The sequence below is a fragment of the Piliocolobus tephrosceles genome, chromosome 1, assembly GCF_002776525.5.
Source record: "Piliocolobus tephrosceles isolate RC106 chromosome 1, ASM277652v3, whole genome shotgun sequence".
NCBI lineage: Eukaryota > Metazoa > Chordata > Mammalia > Primates > Cercopithecidae > Piliocolobus > Piliocolobus tephrosceles.
The window spans coordinates 168,375,267-168,397,343 of record NC_045434.1 but is presented as its reverse complement, the minus strand read 5'-3'; the positions used below and the strand labels follow the sequence as shown (position 1 = coordinate 168,397,343).

Here is a 22,077-nt window from a genome sequence, read left to right as displayed (position 1 = left end):
CTCCACACTGAGACATAAATATTATTTCTAAATAACAATGTTGACAGACTCCTCTCCTTTGGAACCCCTGTAGAGCTCTTTCCCTAATACTTTCTTATAAGGTACATGAGGGAGCTTTAAGGAAAGCACAGACCTAAATCAGGACTACAGTTTCTTGTGTCAAAAATCTTCAATGACTTTTACTACGAAGGAAGAACGAGCTAAGCTTATAAGCCTTACTACGAGCAGCTGGATGAAAGTTTATTATTGTTGCTTTGTAGTCTAAAACCTCAAAACCATTAAACATGACTAGTACCTCTCCTGGACCAGATTTCAGCTTTATCCTTACGCCCTATAAACCACAGATTCGTAGTCATTAAAAGCACATGCTACTAAACAATGTTAAAGCAATTTAAGATATTCTGTTAGAATGCTAAGTAAAGCTAATGCTGCCATCTTTCCAAAACTTTGACTAGATCAATTGGCAAAGTCATTATAATCCTACAACCAGCACTGTGAAAACCAGGATTGGACCCTGACTCTGCTATTTCTAAGTGTTGTGATTAGGTAAATCACTCCACCCATCCACCCTCGGTTTCCTCATCCATGTAACAGTGGCATAATCTCTCCATCCTTCCTCTGAATCCTATCACAGTTTTTAAAACAGCTTAGATTAGGAGTGCCCAGTACAGTGCTTGACATTCACTGGGGGAGTCAACCAATGATGAAGTTATTTTTAACTTCTAAGTAAACATTTATTGAGGCCCTGACATAAATGAAGGACAGAATATCAGGCACTCAGCCATACCCACAAAATGTTTTTTGAGTGCAAGGAAGAAAAAAATATTGTTAAATTTCTATCAAATGCCATTATTACTTTTCTCTTTCCATTTCACCTAGTTTAAAATCTGGGCTAAAACAATAAATGACTCATGCATTTGGTTTCATGCCTAGCAATTAAGCAGAAGACAAAACTGAATTTTGCCTAGAAACTTTGAAAAGTGAGAAACCATAATATCTCTTAAATACCATGCATGTCAATATTCCCACTCCCTAAAGCTGCTATTAGTAAATTTCATATATGAAACAAAAACCCTTACAATGGAATACACAATAAGAACAAACACCAAGAGAAACTGACTTTTATTCAGCAAATACAACAGATTAAACCTTTATGTGAAAAGTGCATAGAGGATAACTAGAACAATATACACCATTGCTGTCACTCGACTGCCACTTGTGACCTTCAACTAATCACCTGACCTTGCTCAATTTTGGTTTCCTCATAGGCTAAATTAGAACAATGCCACAGCATTGGTATATATCATGAGACACCAGAGAACGAATGATTGTTGGGGAGAAAAACAAAACAGAGGCCTGGACCATGCAACTCGAGAAATCCACTTTTGTATAGTATAAAAGCTGCATCTAAGAAAAATTATCATTGCTTACTTCCACAGACAAGTAGGTGAGTGGAGACAGAGGAGGAGACTTTTTCATTTTATACCCTATTATTACTATTATTTTCTTTTTGAGATAGGGTCTCGCTCTATTGCCTAGGCTGGAGTGCAGTGGCACAATTACAGCTCACTGCATCCTTGAACTTCTGGGCTCAAGCGACCCTCCTGCCTCAACCTCCCAAGTATCTGGGACTACAGGCATGTACCACCATGTCCAGCTAATTTTGCCCTTTTATACACCTTTGGAATTTTAAACCATATAAACTATATGTATTCAAAAATGAATACAATTTTTTAAAAAATGTTAAAGGCAAAATCTAAACAAAATACCTGGAAAATAGCTAACATCTAAGAGAATGGAAACAGAGTTAAAATTAGACTTTTTATGTATCACTTACTCATCTATGTGAAGGTTCATAGCAGTGCTAATCCAAGCTTTGGGAATATAGCCTGAGGGGAAAAAATACCAAGCTATGAACATAAAAAGTTATAAAACAAGTTTTAGTCAAGCTTTAGAATATAAGGTCAATGACATGGCCACATAAACACCAAGACCTCAGTCAAAATGTTAGACTGATTAAGAATTGACAGTAGGAAAGACAGTACTTACTAACACAGGCAGTTTGCTTTGCACAGTTCTGATATATACACATTTCAGTTACCACGGTTTAGTTAAAAAATACCAGTCACCCAAAAATATAGTTCAAACTCTAGTTACTGTAGTATATTAACTATAAGTGACTGCAAATAGCACTTTTAACTTTTCAGTATGCAAATCAGTATGTAGATAACAGATGCGCACTATAATCTGTGACCCAATCCCATCAGTTCTCTCAAGGTCTGTTGCTGATTGGTCACTTGGATCTGTTATTCAGTACAGACAGGGACAGCAAAGCATGTAGTTGTGTTGCGTCCTTGTTTCCCATAATAAATCCAAATGATACTTTTAAAAAATGAATAGCTAAAACAGAAAAGTAGTGCTTGTTTCAGCAGCACATATACTAAAATCAGAATGATAGAGAGATTAGTATAACCCCCGCACAAGGATGACATGCAAATTCATGAAGCCTTCCATTAAAAAAAAAATGGTTTGAATAAAAAAAAAGAAACTGGCAAAAAAAAAAAAAAAAATCAAAGTGCAACAAAGAAAAGTGATAATGCTGAAAACGAAACTTGAATTGAACATAAATGAAGTTATAAGAGAAAGAGCAAATCATGGAAATGATCATAGTCACTAATTTAGCCCAAATATACAACTCTAGAGGAACAACCAGGCTGACTGCATGTAGTAGGTTAATACATTACAATGAGGCTGGGCATGATGGCTCATGCCTATAATCCCAGTACTCTGGGAGGCCAAGGTGGGAGGATCACTTGAGGCCAAGAGTTCAAGACTAGCCTGGGCAACACAGCAAGACCCCATCTCTAAAAGAAAAGAGCCGCTACCAATCATCATGGCAGATGGGTAGCAGGACTAGATTGCAGCTCCACACAGGGCAGCTTGCAGAAGCTCGTGTTGTGATTTTTAGCTCCAGATCGAATGCAAGAACAAACCAGCAATCCCAAGAGGACCCACAGACCCTCTGAAGGAAGCGGACTGCTCCTGAGGAACCAGGAAACACCCCAAATACTGTGAGTGCCCCAACTGTGGAAGCAGAAAAAGAGGACCCTCCTCTCCTGAACACACACCCCCACTGGAGAAGCTGAAGGTCTGTTTGCGGGAGAAGTTTCTGACCTTACCTGGAGGTGAACCAATTTAGAGAGTCAAGAGAAATATAGGGGTAGAGGAAGCAGCAGAAAGGCCCTGGGAGCTCGCTGCGTTCCCTAGCAGGCCATTCCTGCCTGGCACCACAGGGATACATCGGAAGGGTGACCAGAGGAGCAGGGGGTAAAACTCCACAGGGGGAAGGAAATCTCCAGCTGAACTCCGTAACAATTTGAACGGGGCAAGAAGCCTCCTGGCCAGAACCTGGGGAAGGGGGCAAATCTACTGTGCAGACTCCACAGGCGGGCAAGAACCAAGCTCTTTTCTCTCCCAGCTGGGAGGTGCGTAGTCCAGGGCAAGTTTTCAAGCCCATCTCACCCTCCACGTGGAAACAGACTCAGGGCTGTTGTGGGGCAGTGGGAGTGAGACTGGCCCTTTGGTTTGCATGGGACCTGGGTGAGGCCTGTGACTGCCAGCTTTCCCCCACTTCCCTGACAGTCTGCATGACTTAGCAGAGGCAGCCATAATCCTCCTAGGTACACAACTGCAGTGACCTGGGAATCTAACCCCCATTCCCCACAGCAGCTGCAGCAAAACCTGACCAAGGAGTGTTTGAACTCAGACTCGCCTAGCCCCACCCCCCCCTGATGGTCCTTCCCTACCGGAATACAAAGGACATATAATCTCAGGAGTTCTAGGGCCCCACCCACTGCCAGTCCCTCTACACACTACTACAGCTGAGGTTTTCTGGAAAGCGCCACCTCCTGGTAGGAGGCCCAAACAGCACATAAGTAGAGCATTAAACCACCAAAGCTAAGAACCCTCATGGAGTCCTCTGCACTCCCTCACCACCTTCACTGGAACAGGTGCTGGTATCCATGGCTGAGAGACCCAGAAACAGTTCACATCACAGGACGCTGTGCAGACAACCCCCAGTATCAGCCCAGGGACTGGAAGACTCGCTGGGTGGCTAGACCCAGAAGAGAAACAACAATCACTGCAGTTTGGCTCACAGGAAGCCACATCCATAGGAAAAGGAGGCGAGTACTGCATCAAAGGAACACCTCGTGGGACAAAAGAATATGAACAACAGCCTTCAGCCCTAGACCTTCCCTCTGACAGAGCCTACCCAAATGAGAAGGAACCAGAAAAACCAACCCTGGTAATATGATTAAACAAGGTTCTTCAACACCCCCAAAAAATCACACTAGTTCACCAGTAATGGATCCAAACCAAGAAGAAATTCCTGACTTAACCTGAAAAAGAATTTAGGAGGTTAGTTATTAGGCTAATCAGGGAGGGACCAGAGAAAGGCGAAGCCCATTGCAAGGAAAGCCAAAAAATGATACAAGAAGTGAAGGGAGAAATATTCATAGAAATAGATAGCTTAAAGAAAAAACAATCAAAAATTCAGGAAACTTTGGACACACTTTTAGAAATGTGAAATGCTCTGGAAAGTCTCAGCAATAGAACTGAACAAGTAGAAAGAAATTCAGAGCTTGAAGACAAGATCATCAAATTAACCCAATCCAACAAAGACAAAGAAAAAAAGAATAGGAAAATATGGACAAGGTCTTTAAGAAGTCTGGGATTATGTTAAGCGACCAAACTTAAGAATAATCGGTGTTCCTGAGGAAGAAGAGAATTCTAAAAGCTTGGAAAACATTATTTGGGGGAATAATCAAAGAAAATGTCCCTGGCCTTGCTAGACCTAGACATCCAAATACAAGAAGCACAAAGAACACCTGAAAAATTCATCACAAGAAGATCTTTGCCTAGGCATATTGTCATCAGGTTATCCAAAGTTAAGACAAAGGAAAGAATCTTTAAGAGCTGTAAGACAGAAGCACCAGGTAACCTATAAAAGAAAACCTATCAGATTAACAGCAGATTCATCAGCAGAAACCTGACGAGCTAGAAGGGACTGGGGCCCTATCTTCAGCCTCCTCAAACAAAACAATTATCAGCAAAGAATTTTGTATCCAGCAAAACTAAGCATCATATATGAAGAAACATACAGTCTTTTTCAGACAAATAAATGCTGAGAGAATTCGCCATTACCACGCCACCATTACAAGAACTGCTAAAAGGAGCTGTAAATCTTGAAACAAATCCTGGAAACACATCAAAGCAGAACCTCTTTAAAGCATAAATCAAACAGAACCTATAAAACAAAAATACATCTTGAAAAGCAAAACCAAAAAGCAAAAAAAAAAAAAAAAAGTACACAGGCAACAAAAGGCATGGTGGATTTGATGGTACCTAATATTTCAATACTAACATTGAATGCAAATGGCCTAAATCCTCCACTTAAAAGATACAGAACCGCAGAAAGGATAAGAACTCACCAACCAACCATCTGCTGCCTTCAGGAGACTCACCTAACACACAAGGACCCACATAAACTTAAAGTAAAGGTGTGAAAAAAGGCATTTCATGCAAATGGACACTAAAAGCAAGCAGGGGTAGCTATTCTTATATCAAACAAAACAAATTTTAAAGCAACAGCAGTTAAAAGAGACAAAGAGGGACATTATATAATGTTAAAAGGTCTCGCCCAACAGGAAAATATCACAATCCTAAACTTATATGCACCTAACACTGGAGCTCCCAAATTTATAAAACAATTACGAATAGACCTAAGAAATGAGATAGACAGCAACACAATAATAGTGGAGGACTTTAATACTCCACTGACAACACTAGGCAGGTTATGAGAACAGAAAGTCAACAAAGAAACAATGGATTTAAACTATACCTTGGAACAATGGACTTAAAAGATACATACAGAACATTTCATCCAACAGCCACATGGAACTTTGTGTAGTTCCATAGAATGTGTACTTTGAGAATACACATCCTATTCAACAGCACATGGAACTTTCTCCAAGACAGATCATATGATAGGCCATAAAACGAACCTCAATAAATTTAAGAAAACTGAACTTACATCAAGCACTCTCTCAGATCACAGTGGAATAAAACTGGAAATCAACTCCAAAAGGAACCTTCAGAACCATGCAAATACATGGCAATTAAATAATCTGCTCCTGAATGAGCACTGGGTCAAAAACGAAATCAAGATGGAAATTAAAAAATTTATCGAACTGAATGACAATAATGACACAATCTATCAAAACCTCTGGGTTACAGCAAAGGCGGTGCTAAGAGGAAAGTTCACAGCCCTAAGCACCTACATCAGAAAGACTGAAAGAGCACAAACTGACATTCTAAGGTCACACCTCAAGGAACTAGAGAAACAACAAACCAAACCCAAACCCAGCAGAAAAAAGGAAATAACTGAGATCAGAGCAGAACTAAATGAATTTGAAACAATAACAACAAAAATACAAAAGATAAATGAAACAAAAAGCTGGTCCTTTGAAAAGATAAATAAAACTGATAGACAATTAGCAAGATTAACCAAAAAAGGGAGAGAGAAAATCCAAATAACCTCACTAAGAAACAAAACAGGAGATATTACAACTGACACCACTGAAATACAAAAGATCATTCACAACTACTATGAACAACACCTTTATGCACATAAACTAGCAAACCTAGAAGAGACGGACAAATTCCTGGAAAAATACAACCTTCCTAGCTTAAATCAGGAAGAATCAGATACCCTGAACAGACCAATAACAAGCAGAGAGACTGAAATGGTAATTTTAAAATTATCAACAAAAAAAAAGTCCAGGACCAGACAAATTCACAGGAGAATTCTACCAGACATTCAGAGAAGAATTGGTACCAATCCTTTTGACACTATTCCACAAGATAAAAAAGGAACCCTCCCTAATTCCTTTTATGAGGCCAGCATCACCCTAAAACCAAAACCAGAAGGGACATAACCAAAAAAGAAAAACTACAGACTGATATCCTCGATGAATATTGATGCTAAAATCCTTAACAAAATACTAGCTAACTGAATCCAACAACATATCAAAAAGATAATCCACCATGATCAAGTGGTTCTCATACCAGGGATGCAGGGATGGTTTAACATACACAAGTCAGTAAATGTGATACACCACAAAACAGAATTAAAAGCAAAAATCACATGATCATCTCAACAGATGCAGAAAAAACATTCGACAAAATCCAGCATTCCTTTATGATTAAAATTCTCAGCAACACTGGCATACAAGGGCCATACCTTAATGTAATAAAAGCCATCTATGACAAACCCACAGCCAACATAATACTGAATGGGGAAGAGCTGAAAGCATTCCCTCTCAGAACTGGAACAGACAAGCACACCCACTCTCACCACTCTTCTTCAACCTAGTACTGGAAGTCCTAGCCAGAGCAATCAGACAAGAGAAAGAATTTAAAGGCATCCAAATCAGTAAAGAGGAAATCAAACTGCCACTGTTTGCTGATGATATGATCGTTTACCTTAAAAACCCTAACGGCTCCTCCAGAAAGTTCCTAGAACTGATAAAAGAATTCAGCAAAGTTTCCAGCTACAAGATTAATGCACACAAATCAGTAGCTCTTCTATACACCAAAAGTGACCAAGCGGAGAATCAAATCAAGAACTCAAACCCTTTTAGAATAGCTGCAAAAAAAAAAAAAAAAATACTTAGGGGTATACCTAATCAAGGAGTCGAAACAGCTGTACAAGGAAAACTACAAAACACTGCTGAAAGAAATCACAGACAACACAAACAAATGGAAACACATCCCATGCTCATGGATGGGTCATCAATATTATGAAAATGACCATACTGCCAAAAGCAATCTACAAATTCAACACAATCTCCACCAGAATACCACCATCATTCTTCACAGAATTAGAAAAAACAATTCTTAAATTCATATGGAATCAAAAAAGAGCCCACATTGCCAAAGCAAGACTAGGCAAAAAGAACACATCTGGAGGCATCACACTACCTGATTTCAAACTAACTATAAGGCCATAGTCACCAAAACAGAGTGGTACTGGTATGAAAACAGGCACATAGACCAATGGGACAGAATAGATAACCCAGAAATAAACCCAAATACTTACAGCCAACTGATCTTTGACAAAGCAAACAAAAACATAAAGTGGGGAAAGGACTCCTTTTCAACAAATGGTGCTGGGATAATTGGCTAGCCACATGTGGGAGAATGAAACTCGATCCTCATCTCTCACCTTATACAAAAATCAACTCAATATGGATTAAGGACTTAAATCTAAGACCTGAAACCATAAAAATTCTAGAAGATAATGTTGAAAAAAACCCTTCTAGACATTGGCTTAGACAAAGATTTCATGACCAAGAGCCCAAAAGCAAATGCAATAAAAACAGCAATAAATAGCTGGGACCTAATTAAAGAGCTTTTGCATGGCCCCCCCCCCCCCAAAAAAAAAACAGTCAGTAAAGTAAGCAGACAACCCACAGAGTGGGTGAAAATCCTCACAATCTATATATGTGACAAAGGACTAATATCCGGAATCTACAACAAACTCAAACAAATCAGTAGGAAAAAAACAATCCCATCAAAAAGTGGGCTAAGAACATGAATAGACAATTCTCAAAAGAAGATATACAAATAGTCAATGACATATGAAATGACAAATGGCAAATGACATATGAAAAAATGCTCAATATCACTAATAATCAGGGAAATGCAAATCAAAACCACAATGCGATACCACCTTACTCCTCCAAGAATGGCCATAATCAAAAAAATCAAAAACCAGTAGATGTTGGCGTGGATGCACTGAACAAGGAACACTTCTACACTGCTAGTGGGAATGTAAACTAGTACAGTCACTATGGAAAACAGTGTGGAGATTCCTTAAAGAACTAAAAGTAGAACTACCATTTGATTCAGCAATCCCACTACTGGGTATCTACTCAGAGGAAAAGAAGTCATTATTCAAAAAGGATACTTGCACATATATTTACAGCAGCACAATTCACAATAGCAAAATCGTGAAATGAACCCAAATGCCCATCAATCAACGAGTGGATAAAGAAACTGTGGTGTGTGTGTGTGTGTGTGTGTGTGTGTGTGTGTATATATATAAAAATATATATATATGAGATAGAATACTATGCACGTAAAAAGGAATGAATTAGCAGCATTTGCAGTGACCTGGATGAGACTGGAGACTATTATCCCAAGTGAAGTTAACTCAGGAATGGAGAACCAAACATTGTATGTTCTCACTGATATGTGGGAGTTAAACTGAGGATGCAAAGGCGTAAGAATAATATAATGGACTCTGGGGACTTGCAAGGAAGAGTGGGAGGGGGATGAAGGATAAAAGACTACAAATAAGGTGCAGTGTATACTGCTTGGGTGATCGGTGCACCTAAACCTCACAAATTACCACTAAAGAATTTACTCATGTAACCAAATACTACCTGTACCCCAATAACTTATAGAAAGAGAAAGAAAGAAGAAATATAAAAGAAAAACAATACAGTGAAGTATTAACAGTAGAATGACAATTATAAGAGCTATGTAGAAATGGACTATATAAACCACAAGTGAAAAAAATAAACAGGATGGCCTATACACAGTGAGAACAATTTTATAAAATATATATCCATAGAAAATATAGGATCAGAAAAAGTTATAATCTGAAAATAGTATCTCTGAAGGTCGGATTTTGTTTAAATTATTACGTGTTGCTAACAAGATTAATGTTTTCACCTTGCACTATTCATGATACTAAATAATAAACTGCATTTTTATGCTTAATAGTCATGTTAACAAATGCCCCAAGTTTCCTTTACCAACAAAATATTTACATCGTATTAGTATCGAGTTACGAGTTATATAAAGGAGTATGTCATTTCTAGACAGAGTAATGACCAAATGATGCACAGTATTTTTTCTTTCTTTAAAAAAGAATGCATTTGTTTTTAATTGTGGTAAAAAAAAAAAAAAACCTATAGCATAAAATTTACCATCTTAGGCCAGGCGTGGTGGCTCAAGACTGTAATCCTAGCACTCTGGGAGGCAGAGGTGGGCGGATCACCCGAGGTCAAGAGTTTGAGACCAGCCTGACAACAGGGTGAAACACCGTCTCTACTAAAAATACAAAAAATAGCTAGGCGTGGTGGTGCACGCCTGGTAGTGGTCCCAGCTACTTGGAAGGCTGAAGCAGGAGAACTGCTTGAACCCAAGAGTTGGAGGTTGCAGTGAGCCAAGATCGTACCATTACACTCTAGCCTGGGTGACAGAGCGCCAAAAAAAAAAAAACAAATTTACCATCTTAGCTATCTTTAAGTGCTCAGTAAACTATATGCACATTTTTGTGCAACAGATCTCTAGAACTTTTCATTTTGCAAAACTGAAACTCTATACCCACTGAACAACTCCACCCCTTCCCAACTCTCTAGCCCAACAACCACCATTCTGTTTTCTAAGAGTTTGACTATTTTAGATACCTCATACAAGTGGAATAATACAGTATTTGTCTTTTTGTGACTGGCTTATTTCACTTAGCATAATGTCCTCAAGGTTTATTCATGCTGTAGTACATAACAAGATTTCCTTCTTTTTAAAGGCTAAACAATATTTCATTATAGGTATATGTCACATTTTCTTTAACAATATTTTCCTAAATACATACGACTAAATACATTCTCTTTGACAATTTAAACAACGAATCAGCTGGGCTAATCACATACCTATAAATGTAGAAAACACACAAACACAAGAATGACTTTGTAACTGACATTTTCTGGGTTATGAGATAATATATCACTGTATCAAAAAACAGAAATTCTTACCAAGAAAATAATATAAAATGCAGAAATTTCTAACCAGGAACAGTGATTCCACACAACTGTGTTTAACTAGTAAAAGCAGAGATCTCCTAAAACGCAAGAACTTGTATTGCTGTGAGGGAAAAAAACCAGAATCAAATGACACATCCAAATCAAATGATACATTCAATATCATCTTAAAGCAAGCACTTAACTGTAACAGTCAGTCTACATAAAAAACATAATTATTGTACAAGAAGACAAAGGGTATTGCGGAAGCAAAAACATCAACTATTTTAGATGTTAAAAAATTTAATATTTATATTATTCAACATCTCACTGATATAAAATGAGAAATAAGAAAATTAACCGTATCAATCCATACTTGGTACTAAACACTATGGAGATGAAGAAAGTACAAGAAACACAGTAACAACAGCAGTTAACATTTTTTTGTTGCTTACCATGTACCAGGTACTGCCCTAAGCACTTGACATATTTGAATTCATTTAAACCTCATAAGAACCCTATGAGGGAGTTTTTACTACTACCCTCATCTTAGAGATGAAGAAAACAAGGCACAGAGAGATTAAATAACAACCAATGTTATCAGCCAGCAAAAGGAAAATCTGAGCTATCAATCCAGGCAGGCTAGCCTCAGAGCCTCCAATCTTAAAAATAATGCATACTGCCTTTGCACTAAATTTTTTAAAATGCTATTTGCAGAAAAATGGGAGGCAGTGAAGAAGATACTAGCCTAGGAATAAAGAATTGTGAGTTCTAGTGCTCCCTCTTTCTGTACAACCCTCAGTAAGTCATGCCTCCTCTCTATGTGAAAGATAAGAAAGCTGAACCAGCTAAATAGCTCCTTAGTGGGAACCTGAAAATTCTAATGATTAAGACAGGGGTGCCTTATCTTTGGGCTTCCCTGGGCCTCACTGAAAGAAGAAGAGTTGTCTTGGGCGACACATAAAATACACTAACGATAGCTGATGAGCTTAAAAAAAAAAGAGGAGAAAAAAAAGGGTCGGGTGCAGTGGCTCACACCCGTAATCCTAGCACTTTGGGAGGCCTTGTTTTCTTTTTGAGACTTTACCATGGGAAAACCCCGTCTCTACTAAAAATACAAAAATAATATATATAAGATAAGGCATGGTGGCAGCTGCCTGCAATCCCAGCTCTTCAGAAGGCTGAGCCGGGAGGATTGCTTGAACCTGAGAGGCAAAGGTTGCAGTGAGCTGAGACCGCACCACTGCACTCCAACCCGCGTGACAGAGTGACACTATGTATGTCTCAAAAAGAAAACAAACAAAAAGTAGTCCATTTAATACTTGGCCACTAATCATATTGCTTCAATTATATTGGTCTCTTCAACTATTTTCAAAGTACAAGATGTGGAACTGCACTATTCTATGTAGCCACCGGGTGCTACCACCACCACACACCTGCCCCAATAAAAACGGCATAGTTCCTATACTATTCCTATCACAGCTTTCACCTCAACCATTCTTCACAAAGGTTCAGAGAGGCTAGGGAAGCAGGGAGACATTTCAGCAGACAAGCAGAAAATACCATTTCCCGCACCTCTTGCTCCCACGCTGAAGTGTTTTTCAATTCCCTGTTGGATTTCTTCTGTGATTTGGCTATGAACTACCCTTCACTAAATATTTACTATGTGCTAGGCACTATGGTAAACGCTCTATAAATCTCATTTAATACTTTCAACAGTCTTGTTGGCACAGTTTGCTAAGCCCTGTCTTGATGTACATTTCTTTGTGCCCTATTTCATACTAACAGTCTGCTTTTCCCTATTGGTCCATCATTAAGAATTATTTTTTGTTCCTGTTCTTTTTTGGTTGGTTGGTTTTGTTTTCATCTTTTTTATTATTTGTATTTTTTACAATCCTGGTAACTCATAGAACAATGAATTTGATAAAGGCAATAGAATTGGTTTTAGTAGTGTAGGCAAGTTTAAAGAAAAAACTAATGGACTAATGGCAAATTAGTTAAAATTAGTAGATCTTTTAAAAGCCTTAATTTTTCTACAAAAATTAGCTGGGTGTGGTAGTGCACACCTATAGTCCCAGCTACTCGTGAGGCTGAGGCAGAAGAATCGCTTGAACCCAGGAGGCGGAGGTTGCAGTGAGCCGAGATTGCGCCACCGCATTCCAGCTTGGGCGAAGAGAGCAAAACTCCGTCTCAAAAAAAAAGCCTTAAATTTTCATAGTTACATGAAAAAAGTAGTTACTGAATAATGTATATAAGATAAAACCACTTATATAAACCCCACTCCACAATATATATAACGTTATAGGTACATACATGTAAATGTACACTAAACGGTCTGGAAGAATATCAACTTTACCAGTTTAGTGTATTATCCTTAATCCCATTGGTAACAATGGTTACCAGCAGGACAAAGATTGAGACTGGCCACGGGGTGGTCAAGGAAACATTCAACTTATCAATATGATATTTAAATATTTTATAATAAAAATATTATCATTCTTGGAAAGATACCTGCTAGGTAGCATCAAAAATAATAGTGATATAAACAGACTGTCTGGCAATAAATAAATAAATAAATAAATAAATATGACCATGTTAATGGCTGTTATTGCTTATAAAATTCTTTAAGCTCTAAAATTCTCTGGTCAACTTGGCTATTAATCACCACATCGCGCTCTATAGAGGGTCAGAAGGGGAATGGGTCTGACTTCTCACAGTTTCCTGACAATCCAACTTGCTTCCTTAGCAACTTAAAATGCACACGGAAAGGTCATACACCGTATGCCGCACTCCCAGAGTTAATGAAAGAAGGATAAGCCGTGGTGTCATCCCTCCCTCTTAGTCTTCTCAGGAGGCAAATCTATCCTGCTGGGCAAGACACTTACAAACCTGATGGGCAGGAAACTATGGTCCTGGGCATCAAGAGCCATCATTTCCACTAGTCTTCCCAAATCTTCAGCTTCTTCATTCCACTGCCCTTCCATCGCACCACCCAGCAAAACACCTGCTCCAACTATCCCCAGGCTGGAGAACAGCACCCAGCTCAGCAGACCAATACCAATAGCCTATACACTCATGGCTACAAGACATGCCCCAAATACATTTTTTGACCAAATACTGAATTACCAATTGTTAAAAATCAATATTCTGCCAAAGCTGAAGCCAAAGCTATTAGCATCATAGAATAAACTTCTGGGATTGAGAATAAATCTAACATTTTACCAAAAGAAATCACAAAAAAAAAAAAAAAAGTACTAAAATTTTACAAATTTTGACTTTACATGGTAGAAACAATAATTTTTGCTCCAATTCCCAGTCTTCAGCCTACCAGGGCGTGAATGAAGCAAGTAATAGAACTGTGCAAATGAGGAGCAGCAGAAACAGGCTGGAAGAGCCCCGATGCATCCGTGAGACATCTCAACCATCTTTCCCTCTCCTGCCAGAGGAGTGCTTCTCAGTTCCAGGAATGACTCCTACCAGATTACATTTTTAAGACCTAACTGAAAGGTAGATTATACTCTACCACTCAAACCAGCTGAAACTGTTTTATTTATACAAACTTTGCCTTGTTCTGAAAATGATAGGAGACGGTTAAGTGACATATTCTAAAATTACTTGCACATCCCCAAACTCACAAGGTTCTTAAGTTCAAAAAGAAGCTAGCAGGCCAGCCACGATGGTTCACACCTGTAACCCCGGCACTTTGGGAGGCCAACGCGGGCAGATAGCTTGAGCCCAGGAGCTTGAGACCGGCCTGGGCAACATGGAGAAACCCCGTCTCTACAAAAAAATACAAAAATTAGCCAGGCACAGTGCTGCACACCTGGAGTCCCAGATACTTGGTGGGGCTGAGGTGGGAGGACTGCTTGAGCCAGGAGGTCAATGCTGCAGTGAACCATGATCACGCCACTGCACTCCAGCCTGCGTGACAGAGTGAGATTCTGTCTCAAAAAAAAAGAAAAAAAAAAAAGCAACAGCTGGGCGCGGCGGCTCATGCCTATAATCCCAGCACTTTAGGAGGCTGAGGTGGGTGGATTACTTGAGGTAAGGAGTTTAAGACCAGCCTGGCCAATATGGTGAAACCCTGTCTCTACTAAAAATACAAAAATTAACCAGGCATGGTGGCATGTGGGGGCTGAGGCAGGAGAATTGCTTGAACCCAGGAGGCGGAGGTTGCAGTGAGTTGAGATTGCGCCACTGCACTCCAGGCTGGGCAAAGATGTATGAACGTCATCAAACCCTGGTGGATCACAGCAAGTGCCACTACGGAGCAGGAAGGGAAACAGTGTAGCAAAGAGGTATTCTGAGAATGGCAAAAGGTAGCTACAACTCTCAAAAACACGCTGAAGTCTCGTGAAGATAAATATCCTCTCTCTAAATGGCATTTTGAGGATTTCAGTTCTAAGTTTTGGTTACCAAATATTGAATGAATCAGATAAATCCAGTTATATACATAAGCACCAAGGCAATTTTACCTCAGCCAAATTTTGACATAAAGTAATGCTCAAATGATCTTACCTGGATGATGGGAAATGGAAGATAGTTCATGTTGTTAACAAAATACAAGAGGCTATAGCTATAGCCCATAAATGCTCCAGCCAGTAGGAAAAAAAGATGATACTCATTTAAGCAGGTTTGCGCAGCAGGGCTACCAAAGCTGAAGGGAGAAAATTAAGTTATTAATTCAACAGTCAGGGACATATATCACAGTTTTAGGCTCAACGTTTACCGAAGGCAAAGCTTAATTACTTTAATGACTTAAGACTTAAGAAATGTCCCAAATTCTAACAAGATGGCTCGTTTTCAGTAAGTGTCAACAAAATTAACAAAGCCTTTTTTCCTGAATCATGAAACTCTGATCTTTAATTAATTCTACCTCTATTCCCCTGGAAATCTGATATGATTAAGAATATCTACTATAATAATAAACAGTGTTGCTTACAAGTTGGTAAACTGTGTCCGGGCTGAGAGCAACTATAAATGAGTTATACATACCTGATAGAGATGCCGTAACATTGGGTTTGTGTTATCTCTTTGAAACTGAGTATTCCCTCATGGGGATCCTGGATGCTGTGCCCATAAAACTGTTACAAGAGATACTACCAGATTTTGTGGGCACAAGGTCTTTAAAGCAGAGAGTCCCATACATGTCTGATACTGATTTTTTTTTCCTCCTTGTACCTGAGTTGTATCCACAGACAAGACTGCAGCTCCCACGTGGCTATGGGACTTATCATCTGTTTGAACTGCCTGAAGGACTCCCGCTGAAGAGGAACTCCTGATGCTTCCCAAATCTAAGAGGATCCCCCTGCTGGACACCGCTGTAAGCCCACTCCCCTATCATTTTACAATAGCTTTCATTATAAGCATAAGATCTATTTGGTAAACAACAAGTTCTCAAACTCCTTTCTAAAAAAAAAAGGACTCCTTTGAGAGTTTCTTGAGAATCTCTATGATCTATCAGATATCTGGGGGGTATACAGAGCCAACATCATAACTCAGTAGAACTCCATTTTTAATAGAGGCACACAGGTTGTAGGCCTGCCCCACCATCTAACTCCAGGAGAGGTAAGACTCAAGGTTAACTGTTATCTGAACTCCGAGTTACAAAATGATGAAGAAAGATTCGTTTTGTTAAAGATCCTGACTGAAATCATCGGGAAATATATTTGTAATAGGCACTATAATGTCTTCAACAACTTGTAGCTTACTGCTGCCTTCTGCTCCCTGGAACTTCACTGCCACCTCCATTAGGAAGAGAAGTGCAAAAAAGAATTCAAGACTCATCCATGGTGAGCAGTTGGGATTTCCTTTTTCATAGCAGTCCTGTACTCACAGTCTTTTATCATTTAATGTTTATCAACAGGACAGTTTTCACCAAGAAAGCTTATGATGTTAAGGGGGCAAAATCTACCTGCCTTATATAATAGTAGCTGGAGGCAGAAAGAAAATCAAGTATTCAGTAGTAATAATGTTAACACTGTTTTAAAGTCAGTGGAAAACAGAGAATTTAAGATCACTCCAATCATCTTTGTTTAAAAAAAAAAAAAAAAAACACAAGGTCTCACTACACTGCCCAGGCTGGAGTGCAGGAGCTATTCACTGGCATAATCATAGGGCACTGCAGCCTCCAATTCCTGAACTCAAGGGATCCTCCTGCCTCAGCCTGCCAAGCAGTGGGACTACAGGCGCATGCCACCATTCCTGGCTCCCAGTAATCTTTTCTAATTTTTAAAATCAGAATATCAACTTGCAATTAGTATCAATGCCATGTGTTCAAGAACGATATGAGTTTCAAAATTATAAAAGCGCTCTATAAAAGGCAGTTACAATTTTTTAAAATTTTTTCTTCATTCTTTCCATACTACTCTTCCTTCAAACTCCAACCAAATGCTACCTCCTCCAAGAATATGTGTGGATCCCTCTTGTTTTCTAAACTTCCACAGGTTTTGTCTGCACATCTCACTTTCTTCGTCCTATTACATTCATCTGCATCCATGTCTTAATTTCTCTATTGTTCTCAACTCTCAAGGAGCTTATAGTCTATGTTTGAATCACTCTCATAAATCGCATAGCACCTTGCACATAATGTTTTTTTAATTGCTGAATTCAATACACATAAAATATTAAAAACATTTGATGTATGCAAAAAAGCACCTTTTACAGAAGTCTGGAAAGCAAAGATTACTCACAGGATTAACCTATATAGGTCACCTTTGGCTTAGTAATTAAACTAAGTTCCTAAGGAAAAATATATTTAATATTACCTGTTAGTACCAGTGCAGGGGACCACAAGAAAACTGTATTGGCCCTGGGTTATCACTGCAGCACACCAAGCCATCACCATTCCCATTGCAGCATGAATAAATGAGTGCATGAGTTGCTGAGGATGAATGATCTTCCCTATCAGAGCAAGTCTGGAGCAGGGAATAGAAGGCACAACTGCAAAGGAAACACATTACTGTGGCTTTATAATCTGCAGCATATGCAGTTAGAGGATCTAAACTGTCCCCTCTCATCCTGGCACAAATGCTCCAAAGGCAGAAAGAAACCCACAGTCAATGTAAAACACAAAACAGAAAAATTCAAAGTTAAAAATTCTAAGTTAAAAAAATTTGAGGAAAGCATGAATAAACAGACACAAAAAAAATCCAAAGAATCTAGAGATGAAACCTAAGGACAGCACGATTAACATTTTTCATTAAAATTTCCTAATAGTTCAAATAGTGCCTCTCCTAGTATTCTCCTAAGCACCATAAAAGAGTAATGATTTTTTTTTTTTTTCTTCAAATATGGACTACTGCAATGGTCTTGAAGTGTGGGAGAGTGGCTGGGCTCAGCTCCTGAATATTGACTTTTTATTTATTTATTTATCTAATTTTATTTATTTTTGAGATGGAGTTTCGCTGTTGTTGCCCAGGCTGGAGTGCAGTGATACGATCTTGGCTCACTGCAACCTCTGCCTCTTGGGTTCAAGTGATTCTCCTGCTTCAGCCTCCCAAGTAGCTGGGATTATGGGTGCCTGCCACTATGCCTGGCTAGTTTTTGTATTTTTAGTAGAGATGGGGTTTCACCATGTTGGCCAGGCCGGTCTCAAACTCCTGACCTCAGGTGATCCACCCACCTTGGCCTCCCAAAGTGTTGGGATTACAGGCATGAGCCACCATGCCTGGCCTACTTTTTAAAAAGAGCTCCTACCATCAGCATTTGAAACTGTCAATATATAGTCCACTTATGAAAAAAAAACCATAAAGAAGGTAAATACTGACAACATAAATGCTAAGATAAATGCTTATATGGGGATTTTTAATACCCTTCAGACAATCCAAAAACATTTTCTGCAAATGAGCTAGGGAGGCAAGTATGGGTAGGACATGAGGGATGTTTACCTTTGGAAACAGCTAGCCTAGGGTTCCCTGATCTATCTACACAGGTATTTTCCTCTTACTATACTCAAAGTAAAGAGATGGCAGGAGGTAGAAAATTAAGTATGAAGGGACAAGTTTCAGGTGCTTTACACTTTGAGGAAGAGGCTCCTATTACCTCTCCCTCCCTACCAGAAATGCCCACAAGGTCCTATTGACTGTGCAACTAACTTATAACACTCTAAATATACCAAACCCTCTCATGTCACTAAGCCTTTTTATATGCTATACCTTCTCTCTAGAACATCATATTCCTTCTTTGTTTACTTAATTCAACTCATCCTGCAAGGCTTGGTTTAAGCATCATCTCCTCAAGTTCCCCCATGCTGGGTGGGGCAAGTGGTGCTCCTATATAAGCTCTTACCATCCAATGTACTGTAATCAAATATGCTTCATGTTTACTGTCTGTCTCTCCATTAACCACGATCTTCTCGAGAAAGATGGAACCGTATCATTTCTCTCCTCTCCTCACACAATGCATGGCACATAGTAAATGCATAAGGGATGGTTACCAAAGGAATGAGCCAAAGTGAATAGTCAGGCTTTAAGAAGGACTGGCTGGGGACCCCTCAACTGACATATTACATACAGAAGATGACGCACGCACAAGGGAGAGCATGAAAGAACACTCTGTTTAAGTGTGGCTGTAAGCCAAAGAGTTTCGAACAGGGCTTGCATGGAAAAAGCCTACCAGCCAATAGAGAGGAATTAAGAAAGCAGGCTGGGTGCAGTGGTTCACGCCTCTAATCCCAGCACTGTGGGAGGCCGAGTCAGGCAGATCACAAAGTCAAGAGTTTGAGACCAGCCTGGCCAATATGGTGAAACCCCGTCTCTACTAAAAATACAAAAAAATAGCCAGGTGTGGTGGTGGGCAACTGTAATCTCACCTACTCAGGAGGCTGAGACAGGAGAATCACTTGAACTCGGGAGGCGGAGGTGGCAGTGAGCCAAGACTGCACCACTGCACTCCAGCCTGGGAGACAGAGCAAGACTCCATCTCAAAAGTAATAATAAATAAATCAGTAAACAGAATATTCACATAATCAATGAAATGTAAAATCTAAAACATGTCATTATGATAAACTAAGGTTTAGACATGTTAGTATACATTGAACATGTACATTTAAAAAACTGTTTTTAAGTTTAAAAAAAAAGGAAAATCGGCCAGGTGCGGTGGTTCATGCCTGTAGTCCCAGCACTTGGGAGGCCGAGGAGGGCGGATCACGAGGTCAAGAGATCAAGACCATCCTGGCCAACATGGTGAAACGCCATTACTCCTAAAAATACAAAAATTAGCCATGCGTGGTGGCACATGCCTATAATTCCAGCTACTCGGGAGGCTGAGATAAGAGAATCGCTTGAACCCACGAGGCAGAGGTTGCAGTGAGCTGAGATCGCACCACGGCACTCTAGCCTGGCGACAGAGCAAGGCTCTGTCTCAAAAAAAACCAAACAAACAAAAAAAAAAGGAAAATGCTATAGTAAAAAATAAGTGTCAGGAAAAGCTTTTTATTGTATCTTTTTTTCCTTATGTGAAATCTGCCACAACTTGTATCTTAAGGGCAGACTCAAGGAATCTGAAAAGGCAGAAAGAGTATGAAGAGAAACAGAAAAATTAAAAGCTCTGGAATCTAGCAGGTGATTCTCCAAGGAAAAACACAAGTTTTTTTTAATCACAGTATTACAGATTATTATATTTGAAAAAAAAAAAAACTTAGAAATCACCTGGTCTTCCCTATAAAGGAATTCTTTTTATAATGTATCTACTAAATCACAGCTTTAATACTAGCTATGAACTATTAAAAGGTCTAAATTTTTTTATTGTGGTAAAATAACAAAATTCACAATTCAAACCATTTTAAAGTACAAAGTTCTGTGGCATAAGTACATTCATATTGTTGTACAACCACTACCACCATCCAGCTCCCAAACATTTCCATCTTCCACAACTCTACCCATTAAACAGCAATTCTCCACTTCCCTCCCCCAGGCTAGCATTCTACTCTCTTTCTCTATGAATTCGAGTACTCCAGATACCTCATATAAGTAGAATCATATTTGTCCTAAAAAGTCTAAATATATTTTAAAAACAGAAACTAGCACCCAATAAATTTTAAGGTATAACATTCAAAGCATATGATTCTGTATACATTTTTAACATTTTGACACAAAACACATTCACACATAAAATGTACTAAGTTTTCCCTTAAATAAATTCGGATATTTTTAAGAAGGTTAACATTTGAAAACTCACCTGCATAGAACTCCACATTGAAAATACTTATTATTATTATTACCACTGACAGCAGCAGGAGGTAAAAGATTACATAGGAACTATACAAGTCACTGAAAGAATCTAAAACACAAGAGAGATGAATTAGTAAAGGTTATTCAGTCATGTAGTCATGTTTAGTACACTGCAATATAAAAAGAGCTTGAACCACAATTATCATTAATTTTAAAGGTCATCTTTTCTTCAAGAATTTAATTGTACACCGCTGACAGGTTCAATGAGATATCAACTCAAGAACTAAAGTGTCGGCTGGGTATGGGGGGATCACTGAGCCAGGGAGCTCAAGACCATCCTGGGCACACGGTGAAACCCTATCTCTACAAAAATACAAAAAAATAGCCAGGTGTGGTGGTACACACCTGTAGTCTCCAGCTACTCGGGAGACTGCGGTGGGAAGATCACTTGAGCCTGGGAGTTTGAGGTTGCAGTTAGCAGTGATCATGCCACTGCACTCCAGCCTAGGCAACAGAGGAAGACCTGGCCCCAGGTACTTTAAAATTATACAAGAATTTCTTAAATGACCCAGTTAACATCAGACAAAATACTACAATGTGCAAACATTTCCTTCTTTCCTTCCTTCTCCTTCCTTCTCTTTCTCTCTCTCTCTCTCTCTTTCTTTCTTTCTTGACAGAGTCTTGCTCTGTCGCCCAGGTTGGAGTGTAGTGACTCGATCTTGGCTCACTGCAATCTCTGCCTCCTGGGTTCAAGCAATTCTCCTGCCTCAGCCTTCCAGTGGCTGGGATTACAGATGCCCGCCACGGCTATTTTTTGTATTTTTAGTAGAGATGGCGTCTCACTATTTTGTCAAGGCCGGTCTTGGACTCCTGACCTCAAGTAATCCACCCACTCCCGGCCTCCCAAAATGCTGGGATTACAGGTATGAGCCACCCAGCCACGCATATGCAAATATTTAATCACGTGAAAGAGAAGTACCATATTTAGTAATATACCAACAAAGTTTTTCTTAAAATATAAAGAGTATTTTTCA

General features: G+C 39.2%; 1 protein-coding gene and 1 non-coding gene across 3 annotated transcripts in view; one reads left to right on the top strand and one right to left on the bottom strand.

Annotated features, from left to right (window-relative positions):
• The window catches only part of NDC1 (NDC1 transmembrane nucleoporin), a 68,970-nt gene that overhangs the window by 41,858 nt on the left and 5,035 nt on the right, over positions 1 to 22,077 (bottom strand). Inside the window, exons 3-7 of one of the 2 annotated variants that reach the window (XM_023188209.2) lie at positions 21,051 to 21,152; positions 17,639 to 17,813; positions 15,390 to 15,528; positions 10,887 to 10,995; positions 1,838 to 1,889 (exon numbers count right to left, since the gene is read on the bottom strand). In XM_023188209.2, the coding sequence (XP_023043977.1) occupies positions 1,838 to 1,889; positions 10,887 to 10,995; positions 15,390 to 15,528; positions 17,639 to 17,813; positions 21,051 to 21,152 (577 nt within the window). Of the gene's footprint in view, positions 1 to 1,837; positions 1,890 to 10,886; positions 10,996 to 15,389; positions 15,529 to 17,638; positions 17,814 to 19,160; positions 19,228 to 21,050; positions 21,153 to 22,077 lie in introns of those variants that run through there. The other variant, XM_023188218.1, reaches the window with a different exon arrangement.
• LOC111524067 lies at positions 2,417 to 2,520 on the top strand. The gene has a single exon (XR_002725682.1). It is a non-coding gene; the product is annotated as a U6 spliceosomal RNA (small nuclear RNA).